Here is a 14,712-nt window from a genome sequence, read left to right as displayed (position 1 = left end):
GATATATGCTCTTCCATTTTTCCTTTATTATTTTTATGTGGGGGAAGAGGACAGCAGATCCTCTGGAGCTGCAGTTACAGGTGGTTCTGAGTCACCCAAGGAGAACTCAACTGTCCCCTGCAAATGCTCTCAATGCTGAGCTGTGTCTCCTGCTCCTCCCTCCACCTTTTTTTGTTTTGTTTGTTTGGTTTTGGTTTTTTCGAGACAGGGTTTCTCCGTATAGCCCTGGCTGTCCTGGAGCTCACTCTGTAGACCAGGCTGGCCTCGAACTCAGAAATCCGCCTGCCTCTGCCTCTCAGAGTGCTGGGATTACAAGCGTGCGCCACCACTGCCCGGCTCCTCCACTTCTTTACACAGGCCAGTCTGGTCTATATAGTGAGGATCCACTCTCAAAAATAAAGTGTAATTCACTGAAATATGGGTGTAACTGCCCACAGTTACATCGAACGGGTTACCTGGAAGGGAAGCTGGGGATGTATGGGAAGGCGGCGAAAAGAGATGGAGACTAAGACAAGGCTAGCTGCTCAAAATCTCAAGGTTTAATGGAGGACTCAAAATTTAAAGGTTTCAGGCAAGACCCTTCTCTCAAATTCCAGGATGTGTTCCAGGGAACTGGTCTGGCTGTTCACTGGGCGTTGGCTCCACTGCTCTGGTGCCTGGGAAAACAATGAACTTCACCTTGGTCTGTGTTCACCAGGTAGAGGGGATTATGGCTAACCCGGGAGTTTCCACTCAAAGGCTGGGAGAGGAACTTCACCTTGGTCAATATCAAGTTCCTGCCAGGTGGCATGGCACCCCAATACGCCTCTCTACACATGGGGATATTGTTTGAACATTTTTCAGATGCACCGTGTTAGAAGTATAACAGCTTTTATCTCTAGAACCCAGGGCACCAACCAAGCAGTGTCCCCACCCACAATGGGCTGGGCCCTCCCATATTAATCACTAAGAAAATGCCCTGTAGGGCTTGCCTATAGCCCAATGTTATGGAGGCAATTTTCTCAAAGCTTTTTCCTCTCTGATAACTAGCTTGTATCAAGTTGACAAAAACTAACCAGCACAATTGTTTGGTATTGCTCTTTTGAGATCTTCACACTTTATAGACTAGCTGTCCTCAAACTCAAAGAAATCAGTCTCATCTGTCTTTTCAACATGCTGGAATTAAAGGTGCCATTATGCCCAGCAGGGTGTACTGCGGTGAACATGACCAAGGCAACTCTTAAAAGGACATTTAATTGGGGTATTGACTCAGACTCTCAGGCCCTAGTGCCAACCTGTGGCCTCCCTGTCAAAGAAATTAAACCCAGTTGCCAAAAGCTGGCCCACAGCGGTTGACAACACGACTCATGCTATTGAAGGGGTACTAAAAACATACCACTACAGCTGACCTATAGTGGTTTTTAAGGCTATATATAAGCATGTGATACTGATTCCCTCATTTGTTGAAGTTTTAGAACGGTTTCTCTTAATTAAAATGATTTAACAGCAGAAGCTTCTGCCTAATGTTGTAGTAGGTATGTGTGGAATGTCACCCCTACTCAAAAACACAGTAGAGGGTTTGGAAAGATTGCCCACCAGTTAAGAACAAGTACTGCTGCAAAAGACCTAAGACTGCCAGAACCCACACTGCATTTCTCACAACCACCTGGTACAGAGGGATCTAATCCCTCTGGACCCTGTGGGCACGTGCACTCATGTACATATATCCACAGAGAGACACAGAATTAAGATCTTTGAAAAAATCATAAAAGCCAATTGGTGGTGGTAAACAAGTTTGTGGTCAGCCTGATCTAAGAGTGAGTTCCAGGACAGCCAGGCTGCACAGAAAAATCCTGTTTTAAAAAAAAAATCGTTTTCCATAAAAAAGTAACCATCATCCTTACCAGAATGGTAGGGTGGAAACAGAAAATAAAGGATGTCTAGTTAAATGTGATTTCCTGGTGATGAATTCGCTTCTAGCACAAAGTATTAAAACTGCAGACATCTGTGCCTAGCCGCGACTAAAGGCGTTCCGATCCCACCGGTTCCTTATTGTTCAGAAGCAAGGACGTACAAGGAAGCTCAGCAGAAGCACTTGGAACCGCCGGCTCTAACGCGAGGCCACGCCCCGACATGAAGCCACGCCCCGCGCCGCCCTGGGCGCGCAGATTATACGTAGCTCGGCGCTACCCCTGTGCCTGCCGGGATTGTGGCGGTCGGTCTTTCGAGTCGGAAGCCGGAGCTGCACCGGGACTCCAGATATGGCGACTTCTCTGGGTTCCAACACCTACAACAGGCAGAACTGGGAGGACGCGGTGAGTGCACGCCGGAGGAGGACGCGGGAACGGGGAAGCCGGGCGGGATGGGGAAGCCTTGCCCCAGGGTGCGGTGGGTTCGGCCAGAACGGAGCTGCGGCCTAGCTCGGTGGGGCAGCCGGAGGAGAGCGAGCCCTCGTGCGGCAGATCAGGGTCCCGGGACCAGCGGTGATCACCCGGCAACTCCACACTTCCCAGATGCTTTCCTTTTACCTCCTGCCGGAAGTGCAGACAGCGCCCCTTCCCGAGCCGTGGCCAGAGAGGGAGCTGGGGCTCCTGCCAGCCTTGCATCCTTCACCGCTCCAGGAGAGTGACTGAGGGAACATGGTCTTCGGGACTTGATCTTCAACCAGATTTTCCCTTTTCTCCAGGACTTCCCCATTCTCTGTCAGACGTGTCTTGGAGAAAACCCCTATATACGAATGGTGAGTGTTTTCCTGTGCACCGGGAGTTAACTGTTCCTTATAGTGTAGTCCATGCAAGGTGACTGTAAAGAGTTTCCCTTAGCCGTTAAAAGAAGTGATGCTGTTTTTCTAACCCAAAACGCAGGACAACTTGCAAAGTACTGCCCTACCTATTTCCTGTCCTAGACACTGAGCAGTAATCCTGTAACGTTGGAGCTGTAACATAACTGCTGATACTTGTTGAGCATCTAACCTAAAAAGTAGATCTGTTGACAGGAGAGTGTATCTTTATGTAGCACTACTTCCTGGCTACTGTTTATGTATCTTTGAGCCACTACACTTTGTAGTAGTCTCTCTAGTTTAAGGTACACTCCGAAGTCAGGTTGTGGTGGTGCACGCCTGTAATCCCAGCACTCTGGGAGGCAGAGGCAGAGACAGGCGGATTTCTGAGTTCGAGGCCAGCCTGGTCTACAGAGTGGGCTCCAGGACAGCCAGGGCTATACAGAGAAACCCTGTCTCCAAAAATCCAAATCCAAAAAACCAAATAAAAACCAAAAAAAAAAAAAAAAGAGGTACACTCTGTCTTGTCTCCAAAAAGGGTAAGATAGTGACAGGCAACAATGATTATAGGGTTGTATGTAGGCCTCAGAGATGCTGACTCTAGTTTATGGGAACAGAATGTTGGATACATACTGTGCATTAGCACAGGAGAGCCTAGAGCAGTCACCTTCTATAAAACTGTAGAAAGACTTGACTATAACTGTCATCCTACTCCATTCGGTGGCTGGAGTTAGGAATTTTGGTTTTCACACCAAAAAAATTCTTAAATTCATCCCATTAGTTAACACATATATGAAAGATTTAGATGGCATATCCACATTCTAATGTGAAGATCATAGTTCTTATATTGACGCTAATTTTGTTATTTATAGACATCATTGGGTATAAAAACAAATATTCCTAAACCAGCCTTGAGCAGTGACAGCTACCTTTAATTCCAGCCTTTAGGCAAGTGGATCTCTGTGAGTTCAAGGCTATCCTGGTCTGCAAATCAAGTTCTAGGCCAGCCAGGGTTGTATAGTAAGACCATGTCGTTTTCCTAAAGCACATGGATATCTCTTCCCTACTGTCTGCCTCCTCCAAACCAGTGATCTAGAGGCCTGTGAAGAGAAGCTGCTGAGCACATTTCAAGAGTAGATGCTTTAGAAAGCCATTCCAGCTTCAGGTCCTGCCTTTTCCAGTCTTGGTTTTCCTGGACCATCATCCGCTTGGTGACCAGCCCCACCAAACACATAGCCAGCCAGCCAGGTGATTGGACTGATGTTTTAAATGGTTTCCTCAAAGATTAGTCAATAGGAAACATGTTCTGGGAATTGTGAAAGCTTTCACCCGGGAAACAAAGGAGCCCTTGAATAGCCACCTCACAGAGTAGATTTTTTTCAGTCTTCCTAATTTTTTTTAGGCTAGTGTACAAGGTGATGGATTTCATCTTGGCATTTACGTATGTGTGTGCTTTGTTTTCCACTCTTCCCTCTAACACTGCCCTCCCCCCCTCCCTTTTCTGCCTCATTTTCTTCATTTCCCCAGTTCCCTCTTCTAACAACACCTGTTTTATATCCCCGTATCTCTCTTCTCACTCAGGGTTCCTTTTCTTGGCTCATGATCAACACACATACACAAGCACAATTTGAAATCTAGGTTCCTCATATAAGAGAAAATATACGGAATTCCATTAGGAATTTTAGTTCTTGAAAGTCAGAAGTAGATTTAAGAATTATAGCTCTGGAAAGATGCTTGCTATTAGATTCATCTACTCTGTATTTTTGTTTTGTTTTTTGGATTTGGTTTTTTCGAAACAGGGTTTCTCTGTATTGGCTGTCCTGGAACTCACTCTGTAGACCAGGCTGGCCTCAAACTCAGAAATCCGCCTGCCTCTGCCTCCCAGAGTGCTGGGATTAAAGGCGTGCACCACCGCCGCCACCACTACCACGACCACCACCACGACCACCACCACCACCACCACCACCACCACCACCACCTGGCTAGATCCATCTACTCTTAAGAGAATATGACCTTGTCGTAATATATCTGTCTTAATTTTATTTCCCTTGCTGTGGTAAAATACCCTTAGGAGAATGGGGTTTTATTTGGCTTAGAGCTCACGGATACGTCCATCATTGTGGGGCAGTCAGGACAGCAGGAACTTGAAGTAGCTGGTTACATTACATCCAAGGCAAGAGCAGAGAGTGAATGCATGTGTGCTGGTGCTAGTGCTGAGCCCCTTCTGCACTTACACGGTCCAGGGCCAAATTCAGGATGGTGTGGCCAGTGATCAGGCTGGCTCTTCCCATATCAACCAAAGAAACCAAGACAAAACCCCCACACACACACATACACGCACACGCACACACGCGCACACACACACGCATACAGGCTGATAGGGTTTAGGCAGTCCATCATGGAGACTCTTCCCAGGTGATTCTAGGCCATGTCAAGTTGACATTTGGATCTGACCATCATAGCATCCCTTACCATAGCCCCAACAAAAAGATGATTTAGGTGTGATTTCATTATCTTTATAATTTCAGAGATCTCCAGACACATACCATATTTTGTACTTGGAGGTGAGGGGGAATAGATACCTGGGTTGGTTTCATTCGTCTGTGTGCTTGCTTTCTCTGCCGTAATTCCAGTTCTTTTCTATTTCAGACCAAAGAAAAATATGGAAAAGAATGCAAAGTAAGTATGTGTATTAAAAATTGACTTCCCTGGCCAGGCAGTGGTGGCGCACGCCTGTAATCCCAGCACTTGGGAGGCAGAGGCAGGCAGATTTCTGAGTTTGAGGCCAGCCTGGTCTACAGAGTGAGTTCCAGGACAGCCAGGACTACACAGAGAAATCCTGTCTCAAAAAAAAAAAAAAGAATTGACTTTGCTTTTCTTTATCCCTTTTCTTCTCTTTATTCTACCAAGCTGGCTTTGCGCTTACTAAGTTTTGAGGCCCGAGTCCATGCTCATAGCTTTCATATACTGTTGATATGGTTAGTAGCTGACAGCTAGCGTGGCAGATATGAAAATGACCATTCTAATGTAAGTTCATAAACAGGTGTCTAAGTATGTACCAAACACCAGGAGTTTGTGTGCCGGGTGTTTCACCAGAGGAGGAGGACTGTGGCTGCCACAATATTCTGAAAGAGATTTCCTGCTTCACTTTCCTTGTTCCCCACCAAAAAGACAGAGTCAGATTTTTAATGTTTACTTCCAGGTGGGAAGGCTTCAACTTTCTGAATGTTTATTTCTATGTGGTTTTAGTTTCTAGAAAAAACAAAGTAAATGGGATTGGGTCGGCTGGCTGTGGATTGATTAGCAGACTGCTAAGGCAGCTGTCCGTGCTTACTCAATCTGAATTGAGTCCAGGTCAGAACATTTAAGATTCTGTCTCTCATGTGTGTTCAGATCTGTGCCAGGCCATTCACCGTGTTTCGCTGGTGCCCCGGGGTCCGCATGCGCTTCAAGAAGACCGAAGTGTGCCAGACCTGCAGTAAATTGAAGAATGTTTGTCAGACCTGCCTGTTAGACCTGGAATATGGTACGTTTGCCACGCTCACTAGATCTGAGAATGTCCAGGTGCCCAGCAGGCCAGCCTGCTGCCTCCCACATCTCTGGTTTGATCCCACACTAGAATGTCTACTATGGCCTGCTTTTCCCAGGAAAAAATATAACTAGGCAGCACTAGAGACCTCCCTGAACGATAGTAGGAACTTCAGGAGCATTTGGGAAGACATTAGAACTGGCCTACATGCCCATCTCTGCCATTTGGAATAAAAGGCATTGATCCCGATGATTTTGTTTGTTTGTTTTACCTGGGTCCTTTTGATCTCAGACTTTCCACAGTCCCGAACACGTTCCTGGGTTAAGTATGCTATGGGCTATTAGGACCAGATATTGCTTCTCTTTCAAAATAGTTGCTTGTGAAATTTTTATTTTTATATAAATGACATTTTGCTTTCAGAAAAAGTTACCTACTGATAAGAGGGGGAGGAGCAGGAGGAGAGGGAGGGAGGGAGGGATGAGAATGTGTTGTGGCTACATATTGTTTTATATTATTCATGTGTTTGTCAGGAGCATTCAGGCCTGGAATGCAGAGTTACTAAATATAACTGGCCATCCATAGGAACTTCAAGACCAATCAAACAATAAACCATTGTGTTTTATGTATTTTAAGAATATTGTGTTAAAGCTAGATACTCTATTAACTTACTTTAGCCCTAAAGTATAAACAATTTTCTTTTTTTGGTTTTCCGAAACAGGGTTTCTCTACATAGCCCTGGCTGTCCTGGAACTCACTCTGTAGACCAGGCTGGCCTCGAACTCAGAAATCTGCCTGCCTCTGCCTCCCAAGTGCTGGGATTAAAGGCATGTGCCACCACCGCCCGGCATTTGAAACAATTTTCTAAAACAGCCACTTCACCAAATTCCATTTCAGCACAGGAATTTGGACACTTTGTTAGGGTACTCTGTATGTATCCGCAGTCGTTAGCCGGATGGGCTAAACAGTCTGATTTAAAACATTGTAAACTGTTACCAAGTAGGATGATTACCTGATTTTAAAAATTGACTTTTGTCTTTCATAATGTGTATATGTGGGGTGGGGTACACATGTGAGTACAGGGTAGGGTCTAGAGAAGGGGGTCTGTCAGCTCCTCAGGAACTGGGGTGACGCTGAGCCACCCTGCGTGGTTGTGGGACTCACACTCTGGTTCTCCGCAAAGCGACTGTGTTCTTCATCTGTGTGGGGGCGAGGAGGAAGCATCTCTTAAAGCCCCACCAACTAGGACCACCTGGGACCAACCAAGAGGGGAAGGATGTTGTAGTTTATGAACACATTGAATATGAATATGCTCTCAGATCTAAGGTTGTCTAATTCCTTAATTTCTTTGTACCAGGCCTGCCCATCCAGGTTCGTGACGCAGGATTGTCATTTAAAGATGACATGCCTAAATCAGATGTCAATAAAGAGTATTACACCCAAAATATGGAAAGAGAAGTATGTTTTTTTATTTTCATTAAAATCGAATTATATCATTTCCTCTCTCCAACTCCTCCTGTATCTCTCCCTTCAACCCCTCCCATGGCCCTCTAGCAAAAGATGGCCTCTTTTTCTTTGATTAGTAGTATGCTGCGTGTGCACATCTGTGTATGATTTCAGTGCTGACTACTATGTACTGAATAACCAGTTAGGGTACTCACTCATTTCCAGGGGAGACTAACTCTCAACAGTCATTACTTGCCTGTACTTCATTGTCTAAGGAAGGGAGCCATAGCATCTCCCCTTTTTTAATTAGTGTATCTATTGTTCATGTCTTTGTTTTGACAGCTATATTGCTTCCCTGTCATTTTTATAAAAACTATCTCACACCAGACTTCCTGGTCCTCTGGCTGCTGTCTTGGTGCCATTGTTTATCTGAGGGGAATAGATGGTGTATATGTGCTGCTGGGTATTGAATCCAGGCCTTGTGATGTTGTTTTGTATTTGATCACAATCCTAATGAATTGACAGCCTATAAAATTGCCGTCTTCTTGCAGATTTCTAACTCTGATGGCACACGACCAGTTGGAATGCTAGGAAAAGCTACATCCACCAGTGACATGCTACTCAAATTGGCCCGGACCACACCGTACTACAAAAGGAATCGGCCCCACATCTGTTCCTTCTGGGTGAAAGGAGAGTGCAAGAGAGGAGAGGAGTGTCCGTACAGGTGAGGCAGAGCCTCGCCTCTGACTCCTGAGTGCTGCAGGAGGCTCTGGTGTAGGCTCATGCTTCAACACTGAGACTCTTACGGTCTGTTTGCACGGAAAGTAACTCCTGTCGTAAAACTTACATTATAAGAGCCTGACTAAATTATACTTTTCATTTACAACTAAGCCTGGAGGAACTAAACTGCTATGTCATATGATGTCCATTCCGACTGTTTCTAAGTTTCAATAGTAATTGGTGTCCATTTAAATGGTGTGAATAGCAAAATATTGCTGAAATCAAAACAACTTGTGTTTCAGCCAAGACTGCGGAGCGTCAGAGTTAGGGGTTAGCTAATGATTTGTTAACTGTAAAACCACCCCCTAAATACGTGCCCTATTTCTAAGGTGGGGTCTATAGCCTTAGTCAGATTCTATTAGAGCAGTTTAAGTGGGTAACCTAGACCATCGGGAAGGCTTTGTATGGTGTAGTGCTGTTGAGTCTGCTCTTGTTTAGTGACAGTATTGTTTATAGACATCTTCTGACGTGAAAGGCATCTGAGGGATTCTGACCATGTAGCTACTATCAGGTGATAAATTTCCCCTTGTTTCACCTTGGTGCACTTTCCACGTGTGAATCTTAGACATGAGAAGCCTACGGATCCAGACGACCCTCTTGCTGATCAGAACATAAAAGACCGGTACTATGGAATCAACGACCCTGTGGCTGATAAGCTTCTGAAGCGGGCTTCCACCATGCCTCGGCTCGACCCACCAGAGGATAAGACGATCACCACCTTGTATGTGGGCGGCCTGGGAGACACTATCACCGAGACAGATCTCAGGTTCGTGGGTGTCAGTTCAGAACCCTTTTGCTTTTAACTGCCTTTGAATAGTTTGCAAAAACATCACCAAACTGATATTTCAATTTCTTTATCCAGTCTGCCATTGATATGAATGCTAATTCAGAGTTTTATAAAATTCTTTTTTACGTTGCCAGAGTAGTTGTATTTTTCAAGAGTGCTTTTTCATCTTTGCATCAAAAAGTAATATAGGATGTCGGGCAGTGGTGGCGCACCTCTTTAATCCCAGCACCTGCGAGGCAGAGGCAGGTGGATTTCTGAGTTCGAGGCCAGCCTGGTCTACAGAGTGAGTTCCAGGACAGCCAGGGCTACACAGAGAAACCCTGTCTCGAAAAAACAAAAAAACAACAACAAAAAAAAAATTAATAATATAGGTGCCTAGATGCCCATATGGACTTCTTTTTAAGATTTATTTTTTTTAATTACTGTTTGTGTGTGTGGTCTATGTATAGGCTTGTGCAAGTGGCTTCAAGAACCCAAAGAGCTCTAGAGCTTGCAGGTGGTTGTGAGTAAGTGGACATGGAAATCAAACTCGGATCCTTTGCAAGAGCAGTGTGTTCTCTTAACCTCTGAGCCAATTCTCTCTCTGGGGGGAGGTGGGGGGAGGTTCTAGACAGGGTTTCTCTCTACAGCCCTAGTCACTCTGTAAACCAGGCTGGCCTCGAACTCAAGAGATTGCCCTGCCTCTGTCTGCCAAGTGCTGGGATTAAGGGTGTTGTGCCATCATCACCAGGCAAAGGATGACATACATAGACAGCCGATTATTATGGAGGACGGGAGCCCTGTGAGGCTAAACTCCTTGGTTTAAAGTGTTGCCTTTTAGGGGAGATTTCGATTTATTTGTATTTCTGGTTTACACTGTGCTTGATTAGATGAGCGATCTCTTCCAGGAGGATGACTTGAATGACTCCTGTCCTTGGGAGCCATTCTCTTTGAGCTATTAATCTCCATGGCCAGCTAGCTTCTGTAAAAAGGCTAGAGAAAATACTTTGGGTTTAGTTGAACATATGTGATGTCTTCCCAGATATTACTCCCATTCTTGTTTTTTTGTTTTGTGACATGTGGTTTCCTACAGCTCAGGCTAGCATGGAAAACCCCAAGACCTTAAACCCCTGCCTCTTGCCCCCTTCCTGCTACTGGAATTATAGGCATGCACCACCAGGTCTGATTGATTGGTTTGATTGTGATGTATTCATTTACTTATTGTTTATTTTTGGTTATTTGGAGACAGGGTCTTGTCATGTATCTTAGACTGTCCTGAAGCTCAAAATCTTCCCCACTCTTCTCTGGTACGAGGGTCTGTGCGTGGGCCACCGCACCTGGCTTTTTCCTTCATCTTCCACTTTCTTCTTTCATTTTTATGCTTTTTAAATTTTTTTCAATATTTTGTATTTATTTTTCCAGTGCTAGGACTTGAACCTAAGACACACATATTAGGTCAGTGTGCTCTGCCATGAGTCACTCAGTTTTCAACCCTTAAACATTTTTTGAAGTGTTCTTGGGTGGGCATGATAGTATTTGCTTGCAGCCCCAGCTAAGGTAAGATCACTAGAGCCTATGAGTTCAAAACTAACACGTATAATGTAGCAAGGCTTAATCGCAAGTGAAAATAGTCTTGGATTATGGACCATAACAGCTGTAGTTTACTCGTGCCTTATACTAGGGGTAAGAAATCTCCAATAAGTAGCACCTACAGAAGGGCAGGTGTGAGGAGAACTTAAAGACAAGCACACATATCCGTAGGGCTCGCCTGTCTACTAGTGATTGAGAGCAATTCCGTAGCCGATTTCTGTTTTCTAAGCAGTATCTATGTTACTAATCTGTTTTCCTTGGCCTGTGTTTCTTCAGAAATCATTTCTACCAGTTTGGCGAGATCCGCACGATCACTGTTGTGCAGAGGCAGCAGTGTGCCTTCATCCAGTTCGCCACCAGGCAGGCTGCCGAGGTAGCTGCAGAGAAGTCCTTCAACAAGCTGATCGTGAATGGCCGACGGCTCAATGTCAAGTGGGGAAGGTGGGACAAGATTCTCTTGAACTGTTCTCTGGATTGAAAGCTTCGTCTCCACAGGCTTGCCGGCCTTTGCATACCCTTCGGTCCTTCTCTGGGATCTTTTAAATGACTCTTTTAGGTGTATGGGTGCTTTGTTTACATGCATGTCTGTGCACCATTTGTGTGCCTGGTACCAGAAAAGGGAGTTGGATCCCCTGGGACTGGAGTTGCAGATGGTTATGAGCCACCATGTGGGTGCTGGGAATTGAACCAGTGTCCTCTGAAAAGGCACCCAGTGCTCTTCACCTCTGAGCTATCCTGCAGCCCCTTCTTTAGCATTTCTTAGTATTTGGAAGCTTCTTCCTTAGAGATGTATTCAAGGTCTTGCTCTACCAACCTGCTCCTTTGGAGTTCTTCATTTTTTACTGGCCATTATAAGAAAGCGTAATACAAGGTTGCCAAAGGTAGATGGGGATTTACAGTTGAATTAGACCTAATGCTCACTCGGAGACTGAGCACTGGGGAGCAGAGGAAGGGGGTGAAGCACAAGAATATCTGTTTTAAGTTTGAAATTGGCTCCATAAGAGACAAAAATGCTGTAATATTTTTTTCTTTTTGTTTTTTGTTTGGGGGGAGCTGTATTTTGGTTTTTTTGTTTGTTTGTTTTTGTTTTTTGTCTAGTTTTTGGAAACCGAGTTTCTCTGTGTAGTTTCTCTGGTCTTGAACTCACAGAGATCCCCCTGCCTCTACCTCTTGGAGTACTGGGATTAAAGACTTGCACCACCACCTCCCAACAACAAAAGCCATAAATGTCAGAGGGGACGACTCTGTCTCCATCGTGAACAGGAGCAGGCTGACAGCAGCTCCCTTCCTGCAGAGCTGTCTGTATGCTGAGCACTTGCTGCAAGCATGATTGTTGGCTTCTGCAGCAGCAGCAGTGTCAGTGCTGTTGGTTTGGGTTGTTTTCTTCTTTTGAGAGTGGGTCAGTGTTGTACTGGAACTCACAGAGATGCCTGCCTCTGCCTCCTGAGTGCTGGTGTTAAAGGCCTGCACCGCCAAGTTCAACCAACTTCTACCTTCGAAAATGTTCAGTCTTGGCTACTTTATACTTTTACATATGTGGGAAAAGAATGTTTGCTAAAAAGGGAAGGAGGGATGGAACTCCACTTTACTGGAATTGGACACAGTACTAATAGTCAGTGTATATGTGTCTCCAGATCCCAAGCAGCCAGAGGAAAAGAAAAAGAAAAGGATGGAACCACAGACTCCGGGATCAAGCTAGAACCTGTTCCAGGTCTGCCTGGAGGTCAGTTGATGTCAGAAATTCATTTGGCTGGGGTTTCTCTGTTAGATAGCAGGCTTGACTCTAGCCTATGGGGCAAGCCCAAGATGCTCATGGTAGGAACATGGTGCTGAGTGTCTTCCCTTCCTCTCCAGCTCTGCCTCCACCTCCCGCAGCAGAAGAGGAGGCATCTGCCAACTACTTCAACCTGCCCCCAAGTGGTCCTCCAGCGGTGGTGAACATTGCCCTGCCCCCACCCCCTGGGATCGCCCCACCGCCACCCCCAGGTAACTGCCTTTTTCCTTCCTTCCTGACTCTGAGAAGCCAGTCCTTGTGAAAGTCCTGTCCCTCAGGCCATCTGCCACTAGTCTGTTCATCCTAGCTGATGAGCTGTCACCTATCCACAGCAAGGACGTGAATCAGTAAACCAGTACTTTCTCTAGATAGCCTTCCTACAAATAGACTGTCACACGAATGACAAGGAGATGGTGGTGGGCTTGAGTTACTTTTTGGCTTATATACTCTTTTATCATGTCAGTGGCCACCAATAAACAGTTCAAGCAATAGCACTCTTGTGTGAATGTCCATGACAGTGTGAACAATGTCGAAAAGGGGGTGGTTAGTGTTCATTGACAGTGAGCCTGTGTCTTTGAGGAAAGTCTTCCATTCTGGAATCAGAGAGAAAGGGTCTTGACATGGGCCTGGTTTCTTTCTAGTCTTCCACCATCCTGATTGATTTCTGTCTAGTAGGATTTGCTGTGTTTGATAAGTAGCAGACAGTCAGGTGACATACTAACAGGAGCATGGGTGTGGTTTGGACTGAGGGATAAACACGGAGTGAAGGCAAGTAGTGCTCAGCCAGTCTTGCACGCTGACGTTACTTAACGCTGTCAGACTTGAGTTATGTGTGGGTGGCTATGAGGGGTTTGGAAGGTTGTCAAGGGAACTGCAAGCCTAATTTGTTCTCTTACACATCAGGTTTTGGACCACACATGTTCCACCCGATGGGACCGCCCCCTCCTTTCATGAGAGCACCAGGACCAATCCACTACCCTTCTCAGGACCCTCAGAGAATGGGAGCTCACGCTGGAAAGCACAGCAGCCCCTAGCACAGCATTGCCGCTCAGGGGCTCTGAGGAAGAAAGGGCGCTCTAAGATCCCAGTAAACGAGTCCTGGGATAAATATAATTCCCCTTGCTTTGTAGTTTCTATGGTAGCTGGATGTGTTCAGATGTGGGCAGAGAACACAGCCGCGCTCCCCCACATGTATTCAGAGGACTGGCAGGCTGAAACATGGTGTCCTGAACATAGCTGCTTACCACTGTAGCAGTTCTAAGAGCCTTATGTCTGACCCTTCCCACCTTGTGGGGAACACGCACAGGGTGAATAACCAGTGGAGTCACCATCAGTGTGTTCATTTTGTATCTTTTTGGGCGGAAGGCAAAAATTGACCTGCGGTTTAAAAAAAATATTTTGACCATTTTTATGTCTATTTGGTATTTTCTTTTATATCATCTAAAAAAAAAAAAATTAGTACTAATCATTGTAGTGGCATAAAAGTGATTTAACTAATTTGAAGTCATGCCCTCAGAGAGGGTACCTGAGATGAAATGGTTTTAAGGAACTTCTGTGAAACACTTTGGCAAACTGAAAGGAAGAGCCTTAGAGTCCATTTGACTGGAAGACTCTGCCTGCAGCTGGCACTGGACCGTCGCATTACCCGTGTCCTCAGCGGCTCGCACGCTCACTCGCTCGTTCGCTGCCTCTGGACGGGGGACTGTTCAGTCGTAGAATGTTTGCATTTAACTGAATTGTAGATGGTAAGAGAAATTTGTTGTATTTTTTGTTTTTAATTAAAACGGGTCAATTTTCCAAATGTTCCTGGGTTTCTGTTTCTTTTTACGCTTTGGTATTAAATGTGAAATAAGTAAAAGCATGTTATATAAATGGAAATTTTTTCAAATTTTTTAAGACTGGATTTTTTTTTGTTGTTGGTCGGGGTGGCTATGCAGTTTGAGATAAAAATCTTCGTATTTAGCTTAGGTTAGTCTTTTTTTTAATAAGCCCTTAAATACTGGCATTCTAAATTTTTCCATGATGGTAAAAATACCCATCCTTTTTAGTACTAAGAAGTTGGTAGAATGGTT

The 14,712-nt window shown here is 45.2% G+C and overlaps 1 protein-coding gene across 1 annotated transcript; it reads left to right on the top strand.

Annotated features, from left to right (window-relative positions):
• Positions 1 to 2,201: 2,201 nt before the first annotated feature.
• On the top strand, positions 2,202 to 14,445 carry Rbm22 (RNA binding motif protein 22). The gene is made up of 11 exons (XM_052155811.1): positions 2,202 to 2,294; positions 2,666 to 2,719; positions 5,408 to 5,437; positions 6,152 to 6,284; positions 7,642 to 7,742; positions 8,282 to 8,454; positions 9,076 to 9,276; positions 11,143 to 11,307; positions 12,501 to 12,589; positions 12,721 to 12,852; positions 13,544 to 14,445. Exons 1-11 carry the CDS (start codon positions 2,241 to 2,243, stop codon positions 13,672 to 13,674), a joined length of 1,263 nt encoding a protein of 420 aa, XP_052011771.1. The 5' UTR covers positions 2,202 to 2,240; the 3' UTR covers positions 13,675 to 14,445.
• The last annotated feature ends 267 nt before the right edge of the window (positions 14,446 to 14,712 follow it).

Source organism: Apodemus sylvaticus, chromosome 13, assembly GCF_947179515.1.
Source record: "Apodemus sylvaticus chromosome 13, mApoSyl1.1, whole genome shotgun sequence".
Taxonomy (NCBI): domain Eukaryota; kingdom Metazoa; phylum Chordata; class Mammalia; order Rodentia; family Muridae; genus Apodemus; species Apodemus sylvaticus.
Note: the sequence above shows the minus strand (reverse complement) of the source record. Positions and strands in the feature narration are given on the sequence as shown.

Excerpts from the sequence above, each read along its gene's own strand:
- Rbm22 (XM_052155811.1), top strand. The coding sequence starts at position 2,241 with ATGGCGACTTCTCTGGGTTCCAACACCTACAACAGGCAGAACTGGGAG. Across the intron at positions 2,295-2,665 it reads GGCAGAACTGGGAGGACGCG|GACTTCCCCATTCTCTGTCA; the intron begins GTGAGTGCACGC and ends CCTTTTCTCCAG. Across the intron at positions 8,455-9,075 it reads GGAGAGGAGTGTCCGTACAG|ACATGAGAAGCCTACGGATC; the intron begins GTGAGGCAGAGC and ends TGTGAATCTTAG.